The sequence below is a fragment of the Varroa destructor genome, unplaced genomic scaffold, assembly GCF_002443255.2.
Source record: "Varroa destructor unplaced genomic scaffold, Vdes_3.0 BEIS01000007.1, whole genome shotgun sequence".
NCBI classification, from domain to species: domain Eukaryota; kingdom Metazoa; phylum Arthropoda; class Arachnida; order Mesostigmata; family Varroidae; genus Varroa; species Varroa destructor.
This window is the reverse complement of record NW_019211460.1, coordinates 30,400,579-30,422,622: the sequence shown is the minus strand read 5'-3', so window position 1 is coordinate 30,422,622 and position 22,044 is coordinate 30,400,579. Positions and strand designations below refer to the sequence as shown.

General features: G+C 39.2%; 2 protein-coding genes and 1 long non-coding RNA gene across 17 annotated transcripts in view; 2 read left to right on the top strand and 1 right to left on the bottom strand.

The window, feature by feature from the left end:
• The first annotated feature begins 1,460 nt into the window (after positions 1 to 1,460).
• LOC111254912 (glycolipid transfer protein-like) lies at positions 1,461 to 12,752 on the top strand. Its single transcript, XM_086974974.1, has 4 exons — positions 1,461 to 1,599; positions 11,455 to 11,656; positions 12,112 to 12,274; positions 12,697 to 12,752. Exons 2-4 carry the CDS (start codon positions 11,462 to 11,464, stop codon positions 12,735 to 12,737), a joined length of 399 nt encoding a protein of 132 aa, XP_086831100.1. The 5' UTR covers positions 1,461 to 1,599; positions 11,455 to 11,461; the 3' UTR covers positions 12,738 to 12,752.
• Positions 5,789 to 18,060, bottom strand: LOC147754558 (uncharacterized). 3 transcript variants are annotated; one of them, XR_015317161.1, is made up of 3 exons: positions 17,913 to 18,060; positions 13,463 to 17,648; positions 5,789 to 6,233 (listed from the first exon to the last, which is right to left on the bottom strand). It is a non-coding gene; the product is annotated as an uncharacterized LOC147754558 (long non-coding RNA). The 3 variants fall into 3 exon arrangements; XR_015317163.1 differs by having other exon boundaries at positions 5,789 to 6,198; XR_015317162.1 differs by lacking the exon at positions 5,789 to 6,233 and having other exon boundaries at positions 13,726 to 17,648; positions 17,803 to 17,943.
• Positions 18,061 to 18,120: 60 nt separating this feature from the next.
• LOC111254910 (carnitine O-palmitoyltransferase 1, muscle isoform-like) overlaps positions 18,121 to 22,044 on the top strand; it is a 23,489-nt gene continuing 19,565 nt past the window's right edge. For 3 of the 13 annotated variants that reach the window (XR_015317152.1, XR_015317151.1, XM_086974956.1), the window contains exon 1: positions 21,812 to 21,952. The gene's annotated coding sequence lies outside the window, so the exon portion shown is untranslated. Of the gene's footprint in view, positions 21,953 to 22,044 lie in introns of all 13 variants that reach the window. The other 10 variants (XM_086974946.1, XM_086974945.1, XM_086974951.1 and 7 more) reach the window with 10 other exon arrangements.

Sequence of the window (22,044 nt, the reverse complement as noted above, 5' to 3'; positions counted from 1 at the left end):
ATGTAATTGGCTAGATGGGTACGAACTGTACGGCCGACGCTGATTTTTGTCACAGGTGTACCCGGATAAACGGAACGCCGTGAATTGAGAAAGCCACTGACAGGAGAAAAGAGGAGTAATTACGGTGTTTTGTTTCTCCAGCGCAGGTTGGTGTTTTCCGGTAGCCGCCTGCCGTAGAAGTGTTGATAAACTGATCTGAGTGATCTCAGTGGTTTTGTAATCGAATGTAAGTGCAGCCCAGTGGACGTGAAGTTCTGGCCTTTATATAACAGTACATAATCCTGTCGTCATAACTGTTATTTGCTGCTCCGTCTTAACAGAGTAGGAGTGGCTAGTAGAGTCAATTAGTTTGAGCAGCTATTTCGATAAGTCAACCTGTTGCATCGTTGCGTGCCGGCATTTGCACATGACGTTCATACGGCCACTTGTTTTTTGTCGTTGTCTAGCACCGCGTAATAACATATGTCCATGATATAGCCGGTTATTATCGTTGTATATGGCCGTGTCTCTCTGTTTGAATCTGCATTGTCTTTGCGCCAATCATCCGTGGGCAAATCGTCACTAGGAGTAATGCAGTTGCTCTCTTTATTTTAGCACCAATCGATCACCCGCTCGTAGTCACCGCCAGTGCACACCGCCGTTATGTGTGTTCCATCCGATCGCTCGGGAAGTTGGGTGAACAGCTGATTCGTGCTCTGCCTTCCGCTCAACAAGAGTAGAATGGTCGTAACAAAAATAAACACGGGGGCGGCAAGTGGTTAGCTTGCGTGTCATGAACGTGAACAGTTTTTTGATGAAATCGGCTACATGAAAGTTGATACGAACTTAGGGCTGGGTCGCCGACGGATGGTATGCACACTAATGTTTGTCTTGTTACCTCGACAAGACTGTCGTTGCCGACGCTGCGTTTGAATGAAACATGACATTTATTTGGTGAAAGAACATATGCATAAGAGCTACCTGGCAGTACAAGTAACTGATGCGGCTGTCTATCACGAATAACATGTGCGTATCTTAAGACAACTTGTATCGTCAGTCTTCTCGTCGTTATCGCCAACAACATCAACACTATATGAGAAAATACTTGCGTATACAAACAATAGGCGGCAGCTCGGCATTTCAGAGTCTCTCTTACGCATTATTGGCGATTTGCCATTCACTACAGCGTCGAGAAGAGCCTTATTGCTTCATATATTTGCAACAGAACGTATCCAAGTGCCCCTATTTAGTCAGTTAGTAGTTATTGTACGGCTCCTATCATATCGCCCGCCGTACTCTGCTGTTTGCCATTGCGTGTTGAAGCAAATGTAAATCAAAGCTAATACTGCACAGGCAAGATACGAAAAGGGGTTTATGTTAGCCAGCGGGCCATTCTGTGCTCTCAATGAAGTGAGGTACACGACAGTGGTACAACAACAATGAGGTTTTGAGTGACAGAAGAAAGTGAATAAGGATTGAAACTGGAGACGTTGAAGGCCATAAAAAGCCATCCATTATCACGGTGATTTCATGCAATCCTTCTTTTGATAACGCCTTGGTATATTTCATTTGACGTCGCGTAGCGGCACATTCTTTCAAGCAGCGAGCAATCGTCAAACAGTGAGTAACACGCTAATATTATATAAAATGAATCCTACTTTATTTAATTTTAACTATGATTTTTTTCATTATCGCTAGTTGTTAGAATAAAAGGATGCGACTAGAAAGAACTTCTATAATAGTTATGTGTACAACTTTTCTTCAACTAGTCTCATTTGACTCATCGATAAAGATACGTATACAAGTACAAAATCTCATGTAGTTTCGAGCCGTTGCGTGACACACTGCAGCTGCTGGTCACGGAAGGCAGCGGAAGTACGGCTTTATCCAAGCATATCTCAAATCGTCCAGACGGGCAATCACATCACTACGAATGATTATTTTCATTATGGTGCTAGCAAACGCTAGAGCTCTTCCTAACCCGAAACAATTACACTTCAGTACACCATTATATTTAAAGTTGTTTTTAGCGCTCATAACACTATACATGAAAACACTATACATGTGGTGTTATTATGGGAAGCAAGCAAGCTGTAAGAACTTTTAACACAAAACTAAAATTTCTCAGTCCGATTGTTCTTGTTAAAGATAGGTAGGTTTACTATCACAAAAAACGTAAAACAATTAAAGTCATTACGTAAAAATTTCACTCCGAACACATTCTACTTAATATACGCGTAATGTGTGAAGTAACACTATACAGTTATTTTCTTTTTCAAAAAAATTCTGTAAGAGGTCATTTATAAACCGTTAAGTATAACCAAGTCGTTCCTCGGCGTAATTTAGCTGCAAAGCATCGTTTTATGTGTTCTGGCAGCCCACTTATAAACAACGGACCGGTGTTCATCTTATTAAATTGCCACATTCACGACTGTTTGTCTCGTTGCGCACGGAAGGGGAAAGCAGCTAAGGCACATGCGCGAGAAGCAAGAATATAGAAATATATGTTTACGCTTCAATACTGCAACCATTGTAGTTGTGTGTAAGCGAATAGACTTGATTAAAGTAGAGCTCGTTGATGGGATATAGTTACTTATTGCATCTAATCCTTTTTGTTGGTTCTTTCAACGTTGCATACGTCATCAATGTTTAGTTAATTAACGTCGTCATGTAAGATGATTATGTGTATATATGCTTTTCGTGCTCAATGTCTGCTACTTAAGCCGTTAGGCATTACTTTAGGCAGCAGCAGGAAATAAGGTTTGCTTACATGCGGATTCAAATCTAGTTCATCATGTTTCTCATTCTTTCTCGCGCGTGTACCTCAGCTACTTTCCCCTTCCGTGCGCAATGAGACAAACAGTCGTGAGTGTGGCAATTTAATAACATGAACACCGGTCTGTTGTTTATAAGCGGGCTGGCAGAGCACATAAAACGATGCTTTGAAGCTAAATTACGCCAAGGAACGACTTATACTTAACGATCTATAAACGATTTTTTACAGATTTTTTTTGAAAGAAGAAAAGAACTGTATAGTGTTAGTTCAGACATTACGCGTATGTTTTATACAAGTTTAATAGACAAATACGTTACCCACTGCACTAGCACGGGAACAAAGATGTGTCGAAGCGCAATGTTTTATGGTTGTAACAAATAATTCATAATAGAGTGGAGAAAAAAAAAAAGGGCGACGAGCTCATAGTTTAATAGATTGATCTTAAGGGGACGTGACGCTTTCAAAGGGCTCAATAGGCAATGAAATTGTTATATATCCCAGATTATCGCAAGAAACATTGCTATAGTAGCGCTGTGACGTCTCAAATGTTTATCTTTACGCTACTAGTATCTTTAAATCTAAAATTCGGAAGGCCGCATTTATTTGATCGTTATATATATTTTGCTGCCTCTAAAAATACTTGCACTAGTTACTATTGATATATAGTATAAAGATAAATAAATTACAGACAATTGACATTCCGTTCAAGTGTATACATTGATATAATGTAAATATGATGGGAGTTGTGTACAATGTTGGATTTCTAACTCAGTTCATTTTCTGTATCGACAATGTAGGTTGTATGGTTCTGAGAGAACAAGTCCGTAATGGTCTGCGGTCTAGTTCTTTGTTGTTATCTTTTTTCCTATCCAATTTCAGTGTCATTTGCAGTTTGTATGCACAGTTAAGTGATGTACGAATACAAACTACAGGTTTTCGACGGCCGGAGACTAACAGAAAAAAGTCACCTATCGAACTTGAGTGCAACAGCAGAGACTAAAAAAGGAAGGTCCACTTTTACTGATAATATCGATAAAGTCACCGCTTGAGAAAGTTGTCTGAGGCACCAGAAGCAGAAACTTAATAGCGGCCTGCGACAATTCCAGAATACCGAAACGTCAATAAACTGGTTACTCAGACTCGATATATTAGGTTGTTACAAGTGAATTCGATGGACTTTGAAATTGGATAGTTTTTTTTGGAAATAGTTTTTGAACTACGCACCACTAGCAGACGGAACCTGCCTGGTAAATACTCCAGTCTCCTAGAAAGTTGTGAGTAAAAATCGATTGAGTTTAGTGCAGGAGAAATATGTCTGGGAGAAAAAATATCGTTTAGTTTCGAAAATCAACGGTATGTGGTCACGTTTTCCCAAGGGGCATAGCGTTGCGAAAATTCATCAAAGACTGATGAGGACATTAGGCAAGGAGGTCTTGAATACAGCATGTAAATGATGTAAACATTTGAAGACCAGTTAGGCGGTTGAAAATGTTAGATGTTAAAGCTGGCATTTTGCTTGCAACATGATACAGAATCACAACCTAAACACTGGTAAAAAAACTGGAGCTCTCATAAATAGGCTTCGCATCAGTAGGAAATGCGTGTGGCGTATTCCACGTAAAACTTGTGTATTTTCAATGATAAAAAAATCTACCTGGAGCATACGTAGCCATAGATTTAATCCTTAACGATAGCCGAAAAGGGATCCGACGAAAGTGACGTCGCCCCGAAGAAAAATGAAGTTCGGTAGCAGTGTCGAGTAGGTTCAAGTGTAAGATGATGATAGAACTTGCAATGCACATAAGGGGCATTTGTTACTGTGAAAAACTCGTCGAAAATGAAACACTGCTATGATTTAATTGTTTTCTGGTTTGAGCAAAGGAGCATCCAATGTTGGTTTCAACCCGTCTAGCTAGGTCCGTGTTATTACAGGACTTTCAATGTCCTAAAGAGGGCGATTCTTAGGAACGTCTATCATTTGCTTCGAAAGGTCACAAATAAAGAAATTACACGTGGGAACGATGGGACAAGTGTGTAAAAATAAAGGAAAGCACCTCTAACGAATATCAAGAACTGATGCTTAACTAGTTTAAAAGTTACGCGGTCTCAGAATTCGCCAGATTCGCGTGAAACAGCCAAATAAATCTAGTGAACACGTGCTATGCAGCCAACCGAGTGAAAAGGGGCTGTGATAGGTAGTATGCATTAGTCCGACTTCTGATGATGATTAAATGTTTAATGATGTTGCACTATGTACAGGTTAAAGGCTGTCTCAGGAGAAGGTTTAGTCGTCTCCAGCGAAGAGAAACTGCGATCGGTTATGAAATGTTGTCAAGCCAGATCATCAGTTCTTTTTAACAATTTCTATAGATGAACGTTCCTAATCATTTGTCTAATTAAACATAGATTTCTTTCTCTCAAATGATGGCTCTAATGATCCAGTATAAGATCTCGGAGAATTGGTGGAAAGGTAGATTGAATCGCTTACGAGTATTCTACTCTGGTCATTTCTATGTATAAATGCTTACATAAGTAAACTTATGTAAGCATTTATACAAACGATACGCTTTTAAAGAGGTAGCGGCGCACATGCTCGTTGCGAGTTTGATTTGCAATGATCAGCCTAATATTCTACTATTACAACATAATACATCTAAAATAAGCAGGTGTCCTCAGGTTCAGTTGGTTTGCTTGCATGCTAATTCTATTTCTTGATCTCGCATCAGGCAAGTCTCACAAAAATTCGTGAAGAATATGAAGTGTCTTTCAGGTCTCCTTTTCTTTATATACATAATACCGGTACGAGGGATACCGATAACGAAACCAAAATAGACCTATGATGCGATTTCCTTCAACACAGCAGATAGATGACTCGCTAAAGGTGGTAAGACTCTTACTATTTACGACAACAAATCAGAATTTTACGCAGCTAGAGAGTGACAGGTCAAGGCTCTTATTAAGCCTATAGTAAAAAAAATAATAAAAAAGGCCTTTATTTATTATATTAAAGAAGACCTTATCAGTCTTTCTTAATCTTTATTTTACTTTACCTTATTTTTTAACATGATTAGGCTGCATCACCTTGAAATATTGACAAAAAGGCATATGACTACCATAATTGATTAAACGATTATAATGTGCTCATCGGTCCAAAAGCGCGTACTGGTTGGAAATATGATCACGGTAGTATTCGAGTGCAGCCAGTAGTGCTGTCCGTCGGGACTGTGACAGTTATCCAGGTCTCGGTGAAAGCAATTGCCGATGCTCAGTGATGGTTAAAGGTGAGGAGTGCTGAGAGGCGTTGTTGTGGGCGTCGTCGTCGTCGGCGACGTTGAAACCAAAACGAAACTTCCTGTTGAACGCTACGATAATGACGTATTGCGCACGGGAGCCTTTACAACTAGGGACGTCGAGCTGTTTGGCTGCTTCTCGTGTAATGGTATCTTGACGATGAAGCAAATAACCCCAGAGGTTAAACCTTTACAAATATCGACACAATCTTATTGGCAATGTTCCATCGTACAATCGACTCAAACTGGCCGCGTTTAAAGTAATATGTAAAGCTCACTGAAAGGGTTGGTCGTTGAATGAGCAAAACGTTCAACCGAATGGTTTCGCCTACCTGTGTGAATGTGTAACCACGCCTGATTCGAGATCGAAAATCGTAGTTGTCAAAAAAAGGGAGATTCAAACCTTAGAGTGATTCAAGCTAGGAATAAGCAAGCATACACCTTTTATGTGCTAGATAGTCAAGTTGGACAAGCTACTGGACGCAGTGCGACTACATAATAACGTAAGAGTTTAATTCAGGGAGCGTAACAAATGCACTGCGCTGCTCCCTACTTGGTTCTAGCATACTTTTTAGCTAGGTACAAGACATTCAAAGAAACATACTTACGAACCTGCTCAATTGTTAATCGTATTATAGAATATTGATGTAGCGTATTGGTAATTTCCTTGATCAGTTGACAATCATCAAAAAATGACTGTTAAGTGAATGAGCAAAGTATATCGCCAATAATAAAAAAGAAAACAATACAATCAACCTCATGACTAAAGGAAATAATCTTGTCTATATAAATCGTGTTATTTGTTTTAATTTAGAAATAGACATATGTATCCTGTTCAAGAATGATCAAGTGCAATTATAGGTGGATGAAGCTAAATTAATTATATATTGACTCTGTAAGCATATATGTGTATCTTTCAGCAGTTTGCTTTTTAATTTCTGTTATTCAGCATCGATCTTGCTACGACACTTGCCAACGACAGGTTTTTCCGTATTCCTATAGAATACATCCCCCCCCGGTTGAAGGCAATCTTTGCTGCGAACCACAATCTGTTGCTTGCGAGGTTTGTCATTTCCATCATGCTCTTCTCACCATGTTCGAGCATCAAGACTGTCGACAGTATAATATTATATAAGAAGATGGATGCGATGTTAGCGGCTGATTACTTCAATTTTTAAAGAAACCATTTGGTCCGGACACTAACTTATATTTGATGTTCCCGTTCGTTACGATATCACACTCCTCACTCTATCCGCTCGTTGCAAAATACTATGAATATTGCGTTGCAACGCGCGTCATCAGGCTGTCTTTGACAGAAACTAATTACCAATTCAAAAACCGAAACGATTTCTATGTTGGCGGGTAACTTTAGCTATCATTAACTGATTTCATCCTGTGTTTTCATATTGGTATAGGGTAAATTTTTTTATTTCGGTTTTAGCACAGTGACTCGACAGACAAACAAACACTATACCAGTACGGCGTAACCGCCACAGCCTAGCCGACGGGTTTTCATGGACGACGCCGATCTACGGGGTACGTAATCTGAATGTAGTCATAACAAAAATCTACTTCGATTTCCTTCACTATTTCCTGTAGAACGAAGTTGTTACTTTAGCGCTACCAGCACAATTGCAGAGCAAAGTTAGACTTAGTCTAGAATAAGGACGGGCCAAGTACTTCTATTAAGAACGTTGTGTTCTACCCGGGTATAAACCGACTGTCCGCTGAGAGTTTTCTATATCTGCACTAAGCGGGAATATTAGTAAACGAAGCATATAGTTATATAGTATCAAACCTAAGCCCCAAGAAAGGGCTACGCATTGCTATAAAGCAACTTGTTTTCTGTTTATTAAGAGCGCTGAATCTTATTCTGGTTAGTTACCAAACACTTTTGTCAAAGTGCAAATGTTAGCAAAATTTATTATTAAGCTAAACTTATATCATGCTTCTTTATAACATAGAGAATCCTCACTTGTTTTCCTTTGGCATGTTGACTGCATGCATTTTCGCGTAGCTTTAAATCCGTTAACCTCAAAGTATAAAGTATAGCTCAGTCTCGCCACTGTGTCCCTGCAAAGTAGCCTAAGAACTTTGCTAGAATTTAATAGCGAACAGTAGGTCTTTTATACCGAAATCGTCTTATCGATAAGATTATGTAATTAACCAGGATCTCCTATCGAATTATAAAGCCTGCTCTTACATAATATATTGAATTGTAGTATTAACCGCTTCTCTAGCTAGATATCCGTAGAGTCACATATATCAAGTAATACGAATCACATCGAAAGTCAAATGCGCTAATGGTATAGTTAGAACGCCTTTGTGTAAACCTAGAATGAATCGCCTTGATAATGAGCGAAATTTCGGCAGTCATTTTATTACCATAGCGTCACAAATGCCGCCCAGGCTTAAAAACGAGTTTGTGCTGTCAGGAAAAACGGCCCCAGGATGGTGTTGCTGTCTTCGTTTTGGAACTTTTGATGCAAAGATGCTTCTTATCTTATGCCTAGTGGTTGACCAATTACGGAAGAAGCTGATGAAATGATTGCGATGTTTGAGCAAGAGAATGAATAGGCATAATGTCTCCAGATCACTAAAAAACTCCGGCCATTTAATCTGAAGTCATTCACAGGAGGTTGGCTTCAAAAAAAGCTCGATGTGTCTGAGTGGCACGCAAATTGCCGCAAAGTAGTTCTTTACAATTTGTAGTAAAGCCCAGATTGACGTCAAAGGAAATGACACTTGTGTGTTTGGGAAGGAACCATGCGGTATGAGTTGCCAGCATCTATGGAAACAATTGATTATGAGCTTCATCGTAAACGACCAACAAGCGCTCAAAAACAAGCCATTGAAAAGATCGATCGGAACTAGTGAATAGAAAAGATGCCTTCATTTATTATGGCATTGCTTTTTTTAGTTGCCCGCGAAATTTAAATGCATCTGCCACATAACCCGGACTTGCATTATCAATCTATCATCTGTTTTGGTTTCTGTAAATCACGATGATAATTTTGATTCAGTAATAAGAACACTTAGTCACTCAAAAACAATAAAAGTTCTATGGCGATAAGATTGCGATGTTATCAGAAAATATATATAACTTAGTAAAAAAAATATAACTTAGTAATATTCGTTTGTAGTATGTAAAATATTTGCCATTAGTTTGGCTTGAAAGCGGTTAATACTTTTTCGAAGACCCGCTAGAATACCCACTAGAACCCAAAAAATAATAAGTTTTTCTACTGAAGTTACTCTTAGAAGAAGTTCTAAAAAATTGTAAATTATACGACGACATATAGATATTTATGTAACGGATTATTCCATTAGAATGTTAGATATATCCATTAGAATGTTTCTTTGCTAGTACTTCGTGTATACATATATACACAAATTATTCCGACTCTGGAATAAGCTAGATGTGTCAAGGTGTTGAAAAGGTTTTGAAACGAGCACAGACAAGGTCGCTGTAAAAAGTTATCTAAATAGTCAAAACGACCCTTCATGTTTCCTAACATTCGACGCCACGTTGCAAGAAACATCACCACTGAAGCTGACAGGCAAACGATATCAGATTTAAGAGTATCTACAGATAACTACGTGTTATATCCAGTCATAACGTATCGTTAACAAATTTGCATTAACAAATAAGGATTGCGTGTAGCATTAGCTCAATAATCATTGAGGAAATATGGCAGATGCAAGGAAACTGACTTCAAATACTGCAAGCGCTCTCTGCGAGACTAATAGCTATCAGTATCGTTGGGCTTTGAGGTTTGCTCAGTTTTATATAATTGCGTTTTGTTCATGTACATATTATAGGCTGTCGTTATTGTCGAACAGAAGGTTCCTAGAAAACTATTAGACTATCCAGCGTAAACACAGCCCTAGATATGTTCTTAATGTATCTACAATGGAAAGAGACGATCTATTTAGCCAGCCTGTTTGTAGGTGGTCCTTTTATTAAAAAAAATAATTCTTTTAGGTAAGCTCGATAATACACTTTATATGAAATAATTTAAATTGTAATCTTTTAACTGTCGGAAACTGAATAATTAAAGGATTTCATAGAAAATCTAATGCTCCTTGTTTACCCTTGGGGTAAAGGGATCTTAGAATTTACCTCCTGAAACTCCTTCTACGAGTGCATCGCATTTTTATGCGATAATTTAATCCTCACAAGCGATGTTAAATGTGTCAAAGTTTGTAGTTAATGCGCTCATTGTTGGACCCTTATATTTAGTCATAATTATTTTCGCTTAATTCACCAAAGAGCGCAAAATACACACGCATAGCCATACAGAAGCAGAATAGCGTCTATCCATGAGTATTCAACGATCTGTTTTCTCAGAAAATCAACAAAATATAGAAAGTTATCCTAACTAGCCAAGGTTGGCCCACTGCGACAGTTATTAACGCGTAGCAGCAACGTCCGCGGACACATAAGCATTTTTAGACTTAGATATTTGCCTTGGCTTATCGCTAGCAGTACGTGCTGAGGATGGCGAAGGAGTAATAAATCTGATAACGGTGAAGCGCCGTAGCATTGTGCTGCTTCTTCTGACGAGAATCCCTGTTCTTATTGGTAACATCAAGAGTAGATACAATAATATTTACGGCCTTATCTCTAAATAATTATTTATTATAGTTTATATTTGATTAAAAAACATAAGAAATAGGCCTACTAAAATATAAGTATAGTATGCAGCGGCCTGTCCTGAGTGAACTTAGACTGAAAATAAATTAAAATTCATTTGATACGTAGTATAATAGATCATTTTAGCAGCAACCAATGAATAGATCTCCGCTCGCCGGCTTCAATGAAGATTTTTTTTTGCTTAGAATAAGTGAAGAGTAGGTTAAGAAAAAAAAATCTGATCTTCGATTTTCAGCATCTTTCGTCGCACCTGGCAACAGAGATTTTCTTTGATACTATCTAAATCATTGATGTAGCACCCAAGTGGGGCGCTAGCAGAAATCAGATGAGCACAGTCATGAACATAAATTGCGTAAACCTGAAAATTTGGCCGGTTCCTTCGCGCCTAGCTTCATGATAAATGCATATAGATAGCTACCACTGTCTACATTTGATTCTCGTGTCAATCTATTTGCTTTTCTGTCCCTTAGTATGATTGGTGTAACTAAACTCGCTTTGATCGTAACTCAAGATGCCCTAATAATGTGCACATAACTACAGGTCTTCAGACTCTAGTAGTTTTACTTTCGAAATCTTTTTCTCGCGTGTTGTCTTTAACCGTTATTACCGTTATATTTACTGCAGTCACGTACCATTGAAATCCCTCTCTGATGTATAACGGTGTATAACAGTGGAATTGTCCTATTAGTAAGCAATGACGATGTTTTTGCTGTGTATTTTGTTGACTGGCATGCGATTGTTGCGGATGTTAGGTGAAGGATGACTACTGCAACGGACGCTGGACAACCTTCAAAATTTGTTTTTGAGTCAACGTTTTACCCTAAGATCACCCCGACGGACCGGATATTATCGGAGCCTTTCCTAGCAGCATCCCATGTTGTCGTTGATTTTTTGGCGATGCTTGGAGGTATTTTTTCGCCTGTCAAGGCAGACATTAATGGACACATTGAGAAGGTAAGTGTACCAAGTGATCAATTTTTTAGAGCGAGGCGTTAAGAATTGTTCGCTCTTGTCGATGAGAAAGACGAGCTGCATTTCCGTTTTCAATCTTTTCTTGGGCATATTGATTTCGTAATTATGCGATTGCTGGGATCACCTACCAATTTGTTCTGGTGCACCCATTAAAATCAGTTTGCCACGGGTTGCTCGCCAAGCTGCGCACTTGCTGCCCTCCAGCACGCAACGAAGCGAATATTGAGGATATCCGGTGTTTCCTGCACCTGTGAACTTTATGACGCCTCTTTCTCTTTTCCCAAAACATGATTCATCTTATGATTTCTGTTAATAAGGCATTGAAGAATTACAGATAACAACACTTTTGCAACTCGTAGTAAAAACAATTAACATATCTCAGTAGCAGACGTGTGTTAACCAATAGCATAACAGTACTGAGATTCCTCTTTGTACAGGTGAAGAAGCTGGTGCTATTTGATCCGCATAAATTCAAGTACTTAGACTCTATGCTCGATCCAAGAGTGGAGGTCGACAATCAAGAACAGAAGCGTCGGCAGGAAGCAGTGATTTCGTTAACCTGGCTTAAACGAAGCTGCGAGTTCATCCTTTTTTTTCTCAGTAAATTTATTGATCCCGTAAGATTCCATATGTCAATAACACACCATTATTATCTGTTCTATGACTTCAATTGGGTTTAGGCGTTTGTAAGAACGAAAACATATATTATTGTCGAGTTTATCAGATTATGTAAAATTTTTGGTAACTTTTGAGGTCAAATAGGATTTCAGTTGAGTGTTGTCTTTCATAGTTGCAAAATATTTACAATAGAAATTTATTTAAAAATTATAAAATAGAAAGAAAGGCTAGTTGATTGCTTTAGACTTGGTGCCTAGATAATAAAGCAGTCAATGAAAGCGGCTTAAACATATTTTGAATTTACACCAACCTTAGCGATAATACAAGTAAATTCCAGGAGCTAAAAATATTACGCATAACGTTTACTTAATAGAAGCTGTTCCTTTGTGTTTTTTTCACAAAAGAAAAACCTCAAAGAGGAAGATATACGGCCGTACTTTCGTGAGGCATACGAGTTCAAGTTAAAGATGCACCATAATTTTTTCGCGCAAAAGATCTTTCAGGTACGTTATCCACATTATGTGCCCGAATATTGTGATAATAGAAAAGACACCAATATGTCAAATATGAACAAAACCTATCTATTGTCACAACTGGATGAGAAGAATCGATACCTAATGCGTGCTCAGCTAGAATATGACCACAGAGTGCTTGATAGCAGCTGGAAGGACTCACGCGCAGTTTGTTAAACTGAGTAGATTTCCAAAAAGGTCGCACAAGTTCACTCATTACAACAGCAAACCGTTACACCATGGAGACCGCATCCCACTTAAAATGTTCGAACGCGGCTTGTCTGGCCTTTCGTAGACCTGTGACCAGTATTAAGCGTAACACTTGACGCCACTACCGTACTTCATTGGAATTAAGTGACGCCGTGGCCCATTTACGTGAAGTGGTAGTTCAATCTTGTTGCATACGTTCGTATAGCTTCGCGTATCTAACTGTTCAGTATCCATCCTGTACGGTATAGTATTTGAGCATGGCTATTTTCGTGGGTTGTCGTTGGGTGGAAAGCCAATCTTCTACTGTTTTCAGGTCATAATTCAAAAGGTGGAACGAACAGCGATAACTGATCTTTTTGAGTTAAAGCGGTAAGTGGCTATGACGAAACTGGCTGTTTAAACCGCTTTGAATAGATACATTATAATCAATATAGTTTGATTTTCTTACCGTTTGTGGGTTGTTTTCTTGACAGGTCTGCGTCTACGCAGCGCCTAGCCGCCAACGTATGATTGAAGTATTAACGGGCAAAGGCGACAGGTCCGAACAACAAGTGTACAACATCATGGGAGTATTTCTGCAAGGCATGAGGGCAAATGTCGAGTGTCTCATTCGAGCGTTCAACAAATTTGGACACCAACAATAGATGAATGAACAGAAATTAAATCAGCTTCAATATCTAGCATCTGGAATACGTTAATGCGAATTTGGCATAATAGGGCTATTTCTAGACGTCAATACATGTTGACCATGCAATCCGTCGCATGTTGGGAAAAGACTAATGCCAATTATGGGGCGAACGATCCTGAGTGCTATTAAGAAGCATGGTCTGCCACAACGGAGGAAGGCGGAAAAAGCATTAAGTAGAAAGCCAATCTAACAAATAGACAACTTACAGGGATATGAATTCTAGTATATATATATGAATGATCATTCTAGCCCAGTGCTATTGCAATCATATTCTCAGGACTCGGGTTGTACGTGTAGTTATGTAGTTTTGGCACAACGATAATACACGGAAAAGCACATCTCGGAAAATGCTTCATAAAGCAGATGGCCCCGTATCTTTTTGCGTCAGAGATTGTTGAAGCGACATGTTGCTTAATGTGCAATTTCCTCTTTGGAAACGCGTCGTTTAAAAGCAGCACCAGCAATAGCAAAGACGTATGGATGTGCGCTAAGTACATAGGCAGAACAAAATGTCTATAAAACTCTGCATGCGCGCAAACTTTCTATTTCTATCTATTCACTCCAGATAAAGATGTACAAAAGTATGTATCGCGTGAGGTTACTAAAGTTAGCGTTAAAGGTGAGTTGTTTAGAACCTGCTATCACGAAAAATGCACCGAGTAGTTCAACATTTAGATAGAGAAGTAAGTGACTGAGATTAAACGAAGCACTTAAAAAATTCGAATGAACTACAAAAATTGAGTTGCCGGTTGGCATGCATACTAATCCATGATCCATAAGCGTATTAATTCTATTTTAAATTGTATCATAGAGCCGATTGACAATAATTTAATGTTCGTTGAACATACTACGTTTAAAATCTGTATCCGGAAGAGTGACACGGTTCTTACATAGGTCACTAAAAGACCTCGGGCACAGAACAAAAATCTGCATAAGACATCCTACCGAGTTTTTGATATACTTATCTGCTGTCGACTTCCCTGAAACGTGTCCATGTTGGTAAATTCGGACAATGCGACATTGCATCAATGTGTCCGTCAATGAACACTGAGTGTTTTTTGGTAAAATGAAAAATTGATTCATGGGATTTCCTTCTTCTCACCAAACGGAAAATGTAGATTCTATGCAAATGGTTAGTGATAGGTAGTGTTTGTGTAGGAATTTAGCTAATTTTATAACGAAATACTGACATAATCTAACACCTTTACGAACTTTTATAAACGCATATGCCATAATGTATGGTTCCTATGATACAACCATGTAAAGTCGCATATTACCTACTAAATAACACCGAAGAACGATGACAATGATTTAACCGTCGCTGTTAGCACTATTATCATTAGTACTTTCAATCCAAAATAATTACAGAACTTTGGGATATCCTTAGGACAGATTTTAGGACGTATTTTATAAGTAATTTCTGCTTATCACGACAATCATTTATGTAAGTTTACGGAGCATTATGCGGTGTGCTTCGCTACTGACGACAACAATTTCTGCAAAAGATCATAAAGAAACTGAATCATTTGCAGATCCTGCTCAGTGAATTTGGTTGATGTTTAAAAAGTTACATGCCATTGCCACTAGAACTACCCACTTTAAAAGCTTTTTACGGAGCACTACCCTTGTCATGATCTCTGTTAAGAGAGTATAAACGCCCTACAAAAATATTTCATTACAAATACATTTCAACTACATCATTGCCATTTTTATTCATAGTGAATTTTTCCCGTTAATAAGCCTGGTCAATTATCCGTTCGTTATCGTCTCTAAATCCATGTATTTGTGCATGATAAATAGCTGAACAATATAAATTGCAAAAATCTTTAGTAATAACGTATGTCTTTAATGCTACGCAAAATGACAGGATCAGCCAAATGTTTTTATCACCTACAACGAGTAGGCGTTTGTTGAAGATGTGTGTGCGATGTTAACCATAGTATTGCCTACACTCTTTATTGTGATATATAACTTCATCACTATTATTATTATTACTACTTTATTACCGTTAGATAAAGACACCATGCTCAAAGCATTTCAATTTTGATAGAAGAAAAACTGACTCTCGATAGCTTTTGTCGTCCTAAAGAGAGAAACGAAAAATACGTTTTTAGTTGACTGAATCTGATGGAGATTCATTCAATTTTTCGTAACATGTTAAATCACGGACAAAAAGCTGCGGTATTTTTTTCATGTTCTATTTTTCCCAGTTACATTAACAATTTACATCATCAAAATGTGAACAAGCTAAGATTGCCTGTTTGAACTCGTATAACTAATATATGAAATAAATGTATATTTTGTAAACAAAATAAGGCTGAGTTGTTCCTAAAAATGTCGGGGTTCTCGTCATCATTACCATTATAAACCAGTCTTCATAGGCCTATAATATACATACATAGTACACAATCCAAATCAAGATATAACTAGGTTCCAGCTTTACGTGAAAGCTTAGTGTATAACGTATTGGCAAAATTCTGCCTACGTCTCTAATTTTTAAAATATTTTTAGCGCAACAGATAGCGTCAAGCAGCAATTCGCGTATCAGCCTTTACTAAAATTATCGGTATGACAATTTAAACATAGGAAGTGTTTGTAAGAATTCGGCGCAATCGCAGACGATCTCAATACAACTCAAACATAAAGCTCTATCGACAGCATTCTCTGATCCATCTCGAATGACAATATATATTGTATCAGTTTCAAATAATTTTGTACGTCTTGTTAAAGATCCTTGCTCCTAGATGCCGATTGCTTCATGGGAGCGTATTCGATTTCTCTACCTAGAATAGTCGAGCGCAATTCCGTTAGATTCTGGGCAGTGATTTATACAAAACATACACGTTCGGGATGGCCATTTTATGATTACATTTCGTTGACAATCTCTGAGCTCGTCATCACTTATTTGTACTTACTCCCTCATCTCAGTATCAGCCGTTCAATTTAGTGCTTCGTTATTCCAAACTTCTTCCAAGTGTCCGAGGTTTCAGTAAACTCGTCAAATCAAAAACCGTCTATTGTACTGAAAGCACTATGAGCATATCCAGATTTTTCTGGACGTTACGCTTCTACTAGCACCCAAGGGTACGGATGTTATGAACAGCTTAGACGCGATGTCGAAAAGGTCGCTCGTCGGAGTTTATTTTTTTTTTCTTATATAACGCATTCATCACTAATATAAGTCAATTCTAGGGTTATAACCGTTTATGACTGACCATTGAGATACAGAATTATATCTCTCAAGCAGTAGTTAAGAGCAAATAGATAATTTCACTAGACTGTGCTTAACGTGCCTGATGCTGCCTCACTGCCTCCATTCGTAATTGGCGCATATCCTCTAACAGAGGATAAGCCCTTCGAAATGAAAAAAAAAACAGCCAAAATCCATAATAAAGTAAGCTATAAAAGTAAACTACTACAAAATGTTTTACTTGCGTTAAAAGCCTCGAACCATTAGACTGACAAACGCGTAATGATGTTGTCCGCTGTCTCATTCACTGATACTTTTGCTTAATTACATAATTTAAATCTATAATTTAAATTATTATTAGTAATATTTTGCATGGTCGTTCTCTGTTAGACCGATCCCATTCGATCAGCAATTACCGGTCTTATACAGTTAGTAAAACATCCTAGCAGGTAATTTCGTAAGATGTTGAGTAGGACCGACTAGGGTAGTTTTAAATGACCGAAAATGATCTAGGTCATTTAAGCTTCGATTCTCTCCAATGTTGTTCAACCAATACTTCTAGTCAACTTTCTGCGTTAGTTCTGTATTTTGTCTTAGACAAATCGGAATGAGCATTTCTGGAGACTATTTTGCATTGATAAGACTAGCCAATAGGTTGGACGATACAGTCAACGAAGTTGGGACACATATTTCTGAGGATTCCTGTTTAATCGAACGAGCGTTTAAACTTTGCCGCTTCTGATATGAAATATCGCTCTGCAAGCAAAAAACTAACCAGTTATTCGTACATCAAATAAATTGAATTAGCCTTAAATTTAATATTGAAGGTTGGTTGGAGCGAAGCTCATTTATTATAATTAGGTGCAAAGTGTCTACGACCCGAAGAAGTTTCTCTAGCGTAACTGCTTACTTAAACTTAGCTGACCAGCGTTAGACTACAAGATGCATTTAACTCGTTCAATGTTTTTCTTAGTTGTCAACTGTCCTCAGACATTCATGTATATGCCTTGATTGTCGTACCGATCATATCGCCACAAAATCCGTTCCATCGTCTTCATTTTGAAATCAGGCGGTCCGCCATTCAGCGTCAGCACTCGCGCATAACCCTGTTCCATTGTTTACTTATCTGTCTCACTTGTTATTGTACTTCGGAGTGGTTTCGGTTTGGTGTTGGCTATCACAGCCGCCAGCTCGGTATAATTGAACCCCTCACCCATTATTACTAGCGCCCTCTCTCTCATATTCTAGCTTGGTATTATGAATTCTAGCCGTTCTGCCCTTAACAGGCTGTCAGGAAGAGTGTCTCCTATACGCAGACTTGTGATCTACCGTTGCTACTGCTCTGTGTATGTATGTGTGCGTTACGACGCCACCTACATCACTCTGTATTAGTGCTACTATCTGTCAACTAGCATGTCCCGCCATCACCGCTGGTACCGTACTAACTGTTTGTTCAATAGTGGTAGAGTGTTGTCGAGGGTGACCGAACCTCTTCGCCTCACTACATCTTCACTCATTGTCTGCCTTTACCTATTGCCATCTATAGTTGCTAAACAGGCCACTGCCAGCTTTGTCTAACGTTTTGTTGCTTTGCAATTTTCTGCCCCAACATCGTCCGTTTGTTCGTTGGTTGTCCCTTTCACCTTCCGCGCCCTCTTTCACAACCATCACCTGTTCCAGTCGCTGATGCTGCTCTTATTGTTTACCGTCTGCAACCCTAGTCGTAACACACCGAAGATAGCAAGCAGAAGAAGGTACGGCTAGTACTAGATCGGGCCCTTGGCTGACAGGGTGATGCGAAGGCTGTGGGACCAAGAAGCTGATGCTATCGCTATTGAGTATCATGTATCGGCTGTGCTGGGAATCGCCGCAGTCTCCTACTGGTCTCGCTATTAGTCAGCTGATTTGAGGAAGCTGTACAGCTGTGTTGGCTTCTTGTTGGGTTTACTTGTCGCCGTATGACGCACAGTTAATAGCTCTCCCTCTCTATCGTTGGCGACCCAGCAGCATGCGTGTAGAAAGGTTTACAACAAAGTGTCTCAGGAGATGACAGAACCGACGTAAGACGTTGTGTCTACAGGTATTCGCCGTTGTCGTATTAATGTGATATAATATAAGCTTGCATTATCATGGCCGTTGCACGTCAACTGTAAAACAACTGCAGCCCCGGTGCAACTGTGACAAAACCAACCGGTTGCTGTGATAGCTCTGTTTTGTAGATGCCGCCAGCCGTGGACGCCAGAACGTGGCTAGTTATTTGTGGTACTTCGGTTATGTGCTGCGAACTGTAAAGGGGAAAGCAATATCATTGGCAGTTATTGAGACCCCGTGATGTCGTTGTTGTTGTTGTCGCTTTTATGGGCCGAGAAATAAATGAAGGAAACGCCCCAGGCATACTCGGTTTTATTATGTGTACGCGCCGAAATCTGTCCTTTCTCTCTGTGTGTGCATATCAGTAGTGTGCAATAATATGGTCGACTAGTTGTTATAAGTGTGTGTCATTGTGAATGCCAAGCGTCGTGGAGTATTCATCCCAGTGAAGAGTGAGTGTGAGTATTGTGAGCAGTTTTCATAGAAATGGAATAGCGTATTATCGTATCTTCAAAATCCAATTTCTGTCGTTGGCAGAGCGAGCTCAGATAACAATGGTGCCGATAGTTGTATCAGAGTGATATCTATATTTGGGAACATTAATTATTTTTGTGTGTGACATGTGTGTGCGTATGACTGTTGTCTTATAAAAGTTACGCGCTCTATCAGTTCAGCACAACGAAGACGACGAGAAGAAATGCCCTGTTATCACTAACGTACCTATCTTGCCTCCGGTATTATCCTGATCATCATGCTGTCTATTTTTTAGTAAACATGTGGTTGCAGCTATGTCCGCCCAATCATGCCAGATACACGGATCGACCCAAAGTTGGCTGCGTTCGTCCCATCGTTTTTCGTAGGCGTTTTTTCTGATTTTACTGACACAGGAGTTTACAAGGGCGTGCTCGTAAGTCATCTATATATATACATATGTCAGACAAAAACAAGGTGAACGCAAGCGGCCAGATAGGTACATGTTCAAGTTAGAATTGCGTGACATCTCTCACATGTATCCGTTGTGAGTGTGCCAGTTCCGGCTCGTGGTGGCGGTGCAATTGTTGTTACTGTTATTTCAGCTGCCAAGAACGTAACCAACAAAACCGTTAGCTGCTGTGACATTACTTTTACCTATAATTGTTATAAAGTTAGCAGCAGCAGCAACAACAACTGGAACTGCAGGAATCACAAGAGCAACAAAACGCAAATCCAGCACATTCTCCGAGGAAATCATCTGCACGGGGGATCCTTCATCGTCACTAAGCCTTCTGCGACTGTTGGCTTTGCTGCCGCTAATAAAACCTACATCACCGTAATAATCGCCACGGTAAAAAAAACGTCACCCGATCTCAACTGTCTTGGTGGTTGCGATATTTCAATGTCGTTGCAACTCAGCTGGCGTTATCAACTTTTTGGGCATTGCGGTTCTTGGACCCCCTTCTGCTGTGCTCCAGCCGTTGCTTGTGCCCAAAGACGCCCCACAAGTGAACTCGCTACGGGACACACGATTTATCCGCGATAACAACAACAGCAACGGAACGTCGTAACTTCATAACCAACAAACGTAAACGCACAGTCTCCCACCGAACCTGGTTGTCCTTTCAAATCGAGAGAAATCTCAACATGAATCCATTGAAGAAAGACGGCAAAATCTTACTGCAGCCTGTGACAAGCAAGCCCCCCCTTCATTGTACGATTGATTAGGCCAGAGGTAAATGGTGGAGTGTACCTATCGTGTTGTGTATTATTGTTACTACCAATTTAATATAAGGTCAGATAGCATAGTGAGCGTCGACAAAGTGGCTGTTTATTTGTTCTTGTAGTCAAACGTGATGCTGTCAATACGCCCTATTTGGTAGATAGCATTCGTCTAATAAATATTCATCGTTAGACCCACTATTGTCTTTCACGCCGTACGAACATTAAAACGTATGTCTGAGTGTACCAACTGGGTTTGAGTGCTATAAAAAAATAATTTCCAGCGAAAAATACCAAAAATGTCTGCGGTTGTGCCTCCGTGAGAGAAGCCGTACTGAAAAGATACCTCAAATAGTGTGCTCAAGCTGTCTAGAAGCTCTAAGGATATATATAGAAAAGCCAGAAAGGTGTACAAACGAAGCCGCAATAATAATAAATGTGTTCTTTCAAATTTCAAAGAAGTATAAATTACAGAAACTAGCCTTAAATGTAACTAGCTAAAAACATTATGCTTTAAGGTGAACTAGGCAGGGGTAATTGTGCTCACTCTTTTAATATCTTTCCGAGCTTAGCGTTATCTTCACTAATGAGCGGCTCATAAATGCATGTAAGGATACGCTAATTATGGTATGAAAAGAATAATCATTGTTTTTCTCTGAATTCGCAAGTTCAAAATCGCATTATTTTGCATGTGCTCAACCAGATTAGAATCGGAGACACAATCTCCGGCGGTACTGCTTACCCCGTAATAATAAGGTGGTAATTGCGGTCTATTATTGCAGTACCCGAAAATCTAGGTCTATCGATGTTCCTAATCGGCCGCATAATGAGACAAGCATATTCGACACTCCATTTCAAAGTGTGTTCTTATGATGCTCCTAGATGATTAAGTCTTGTTTCATTAAGAATCGATTTTCAAATCTTTACGCTAATACACAGCATTACCAGAGAGCGCATGAGCAATATTGCATTTAAGCAGTGCGAAAAGGTGAACTTCTTGTGACTAAGCAACTATTTTCCGGATATGCTGTAGTTTTCCGCCGGATACAGTTGGTAGATAAACAGGGAAGTCTTTTCGCGTGCGAAAATAATACGCACCGCACAAAAATCAGAAGCATAGTCACCCGTGACAAAGCGTACACCAGCTAAATGCGATGTATCTTTTTCCTTTCTTGAAACGTTCGTTCAGTGAATATTTTATTCATGTATTTATATTCAGTGAATCATGTAGGATATAAACGCAAGATATTAAGTCGTGTCTGGATCGTATTAGGGTAAGCAATAATTAGTGCTGAATTCTATTAAGAGAGAGACGGCACAATGTTTGCGTCCGTCGTCGCGCACGTTGACTTTTACATGGGGCAGT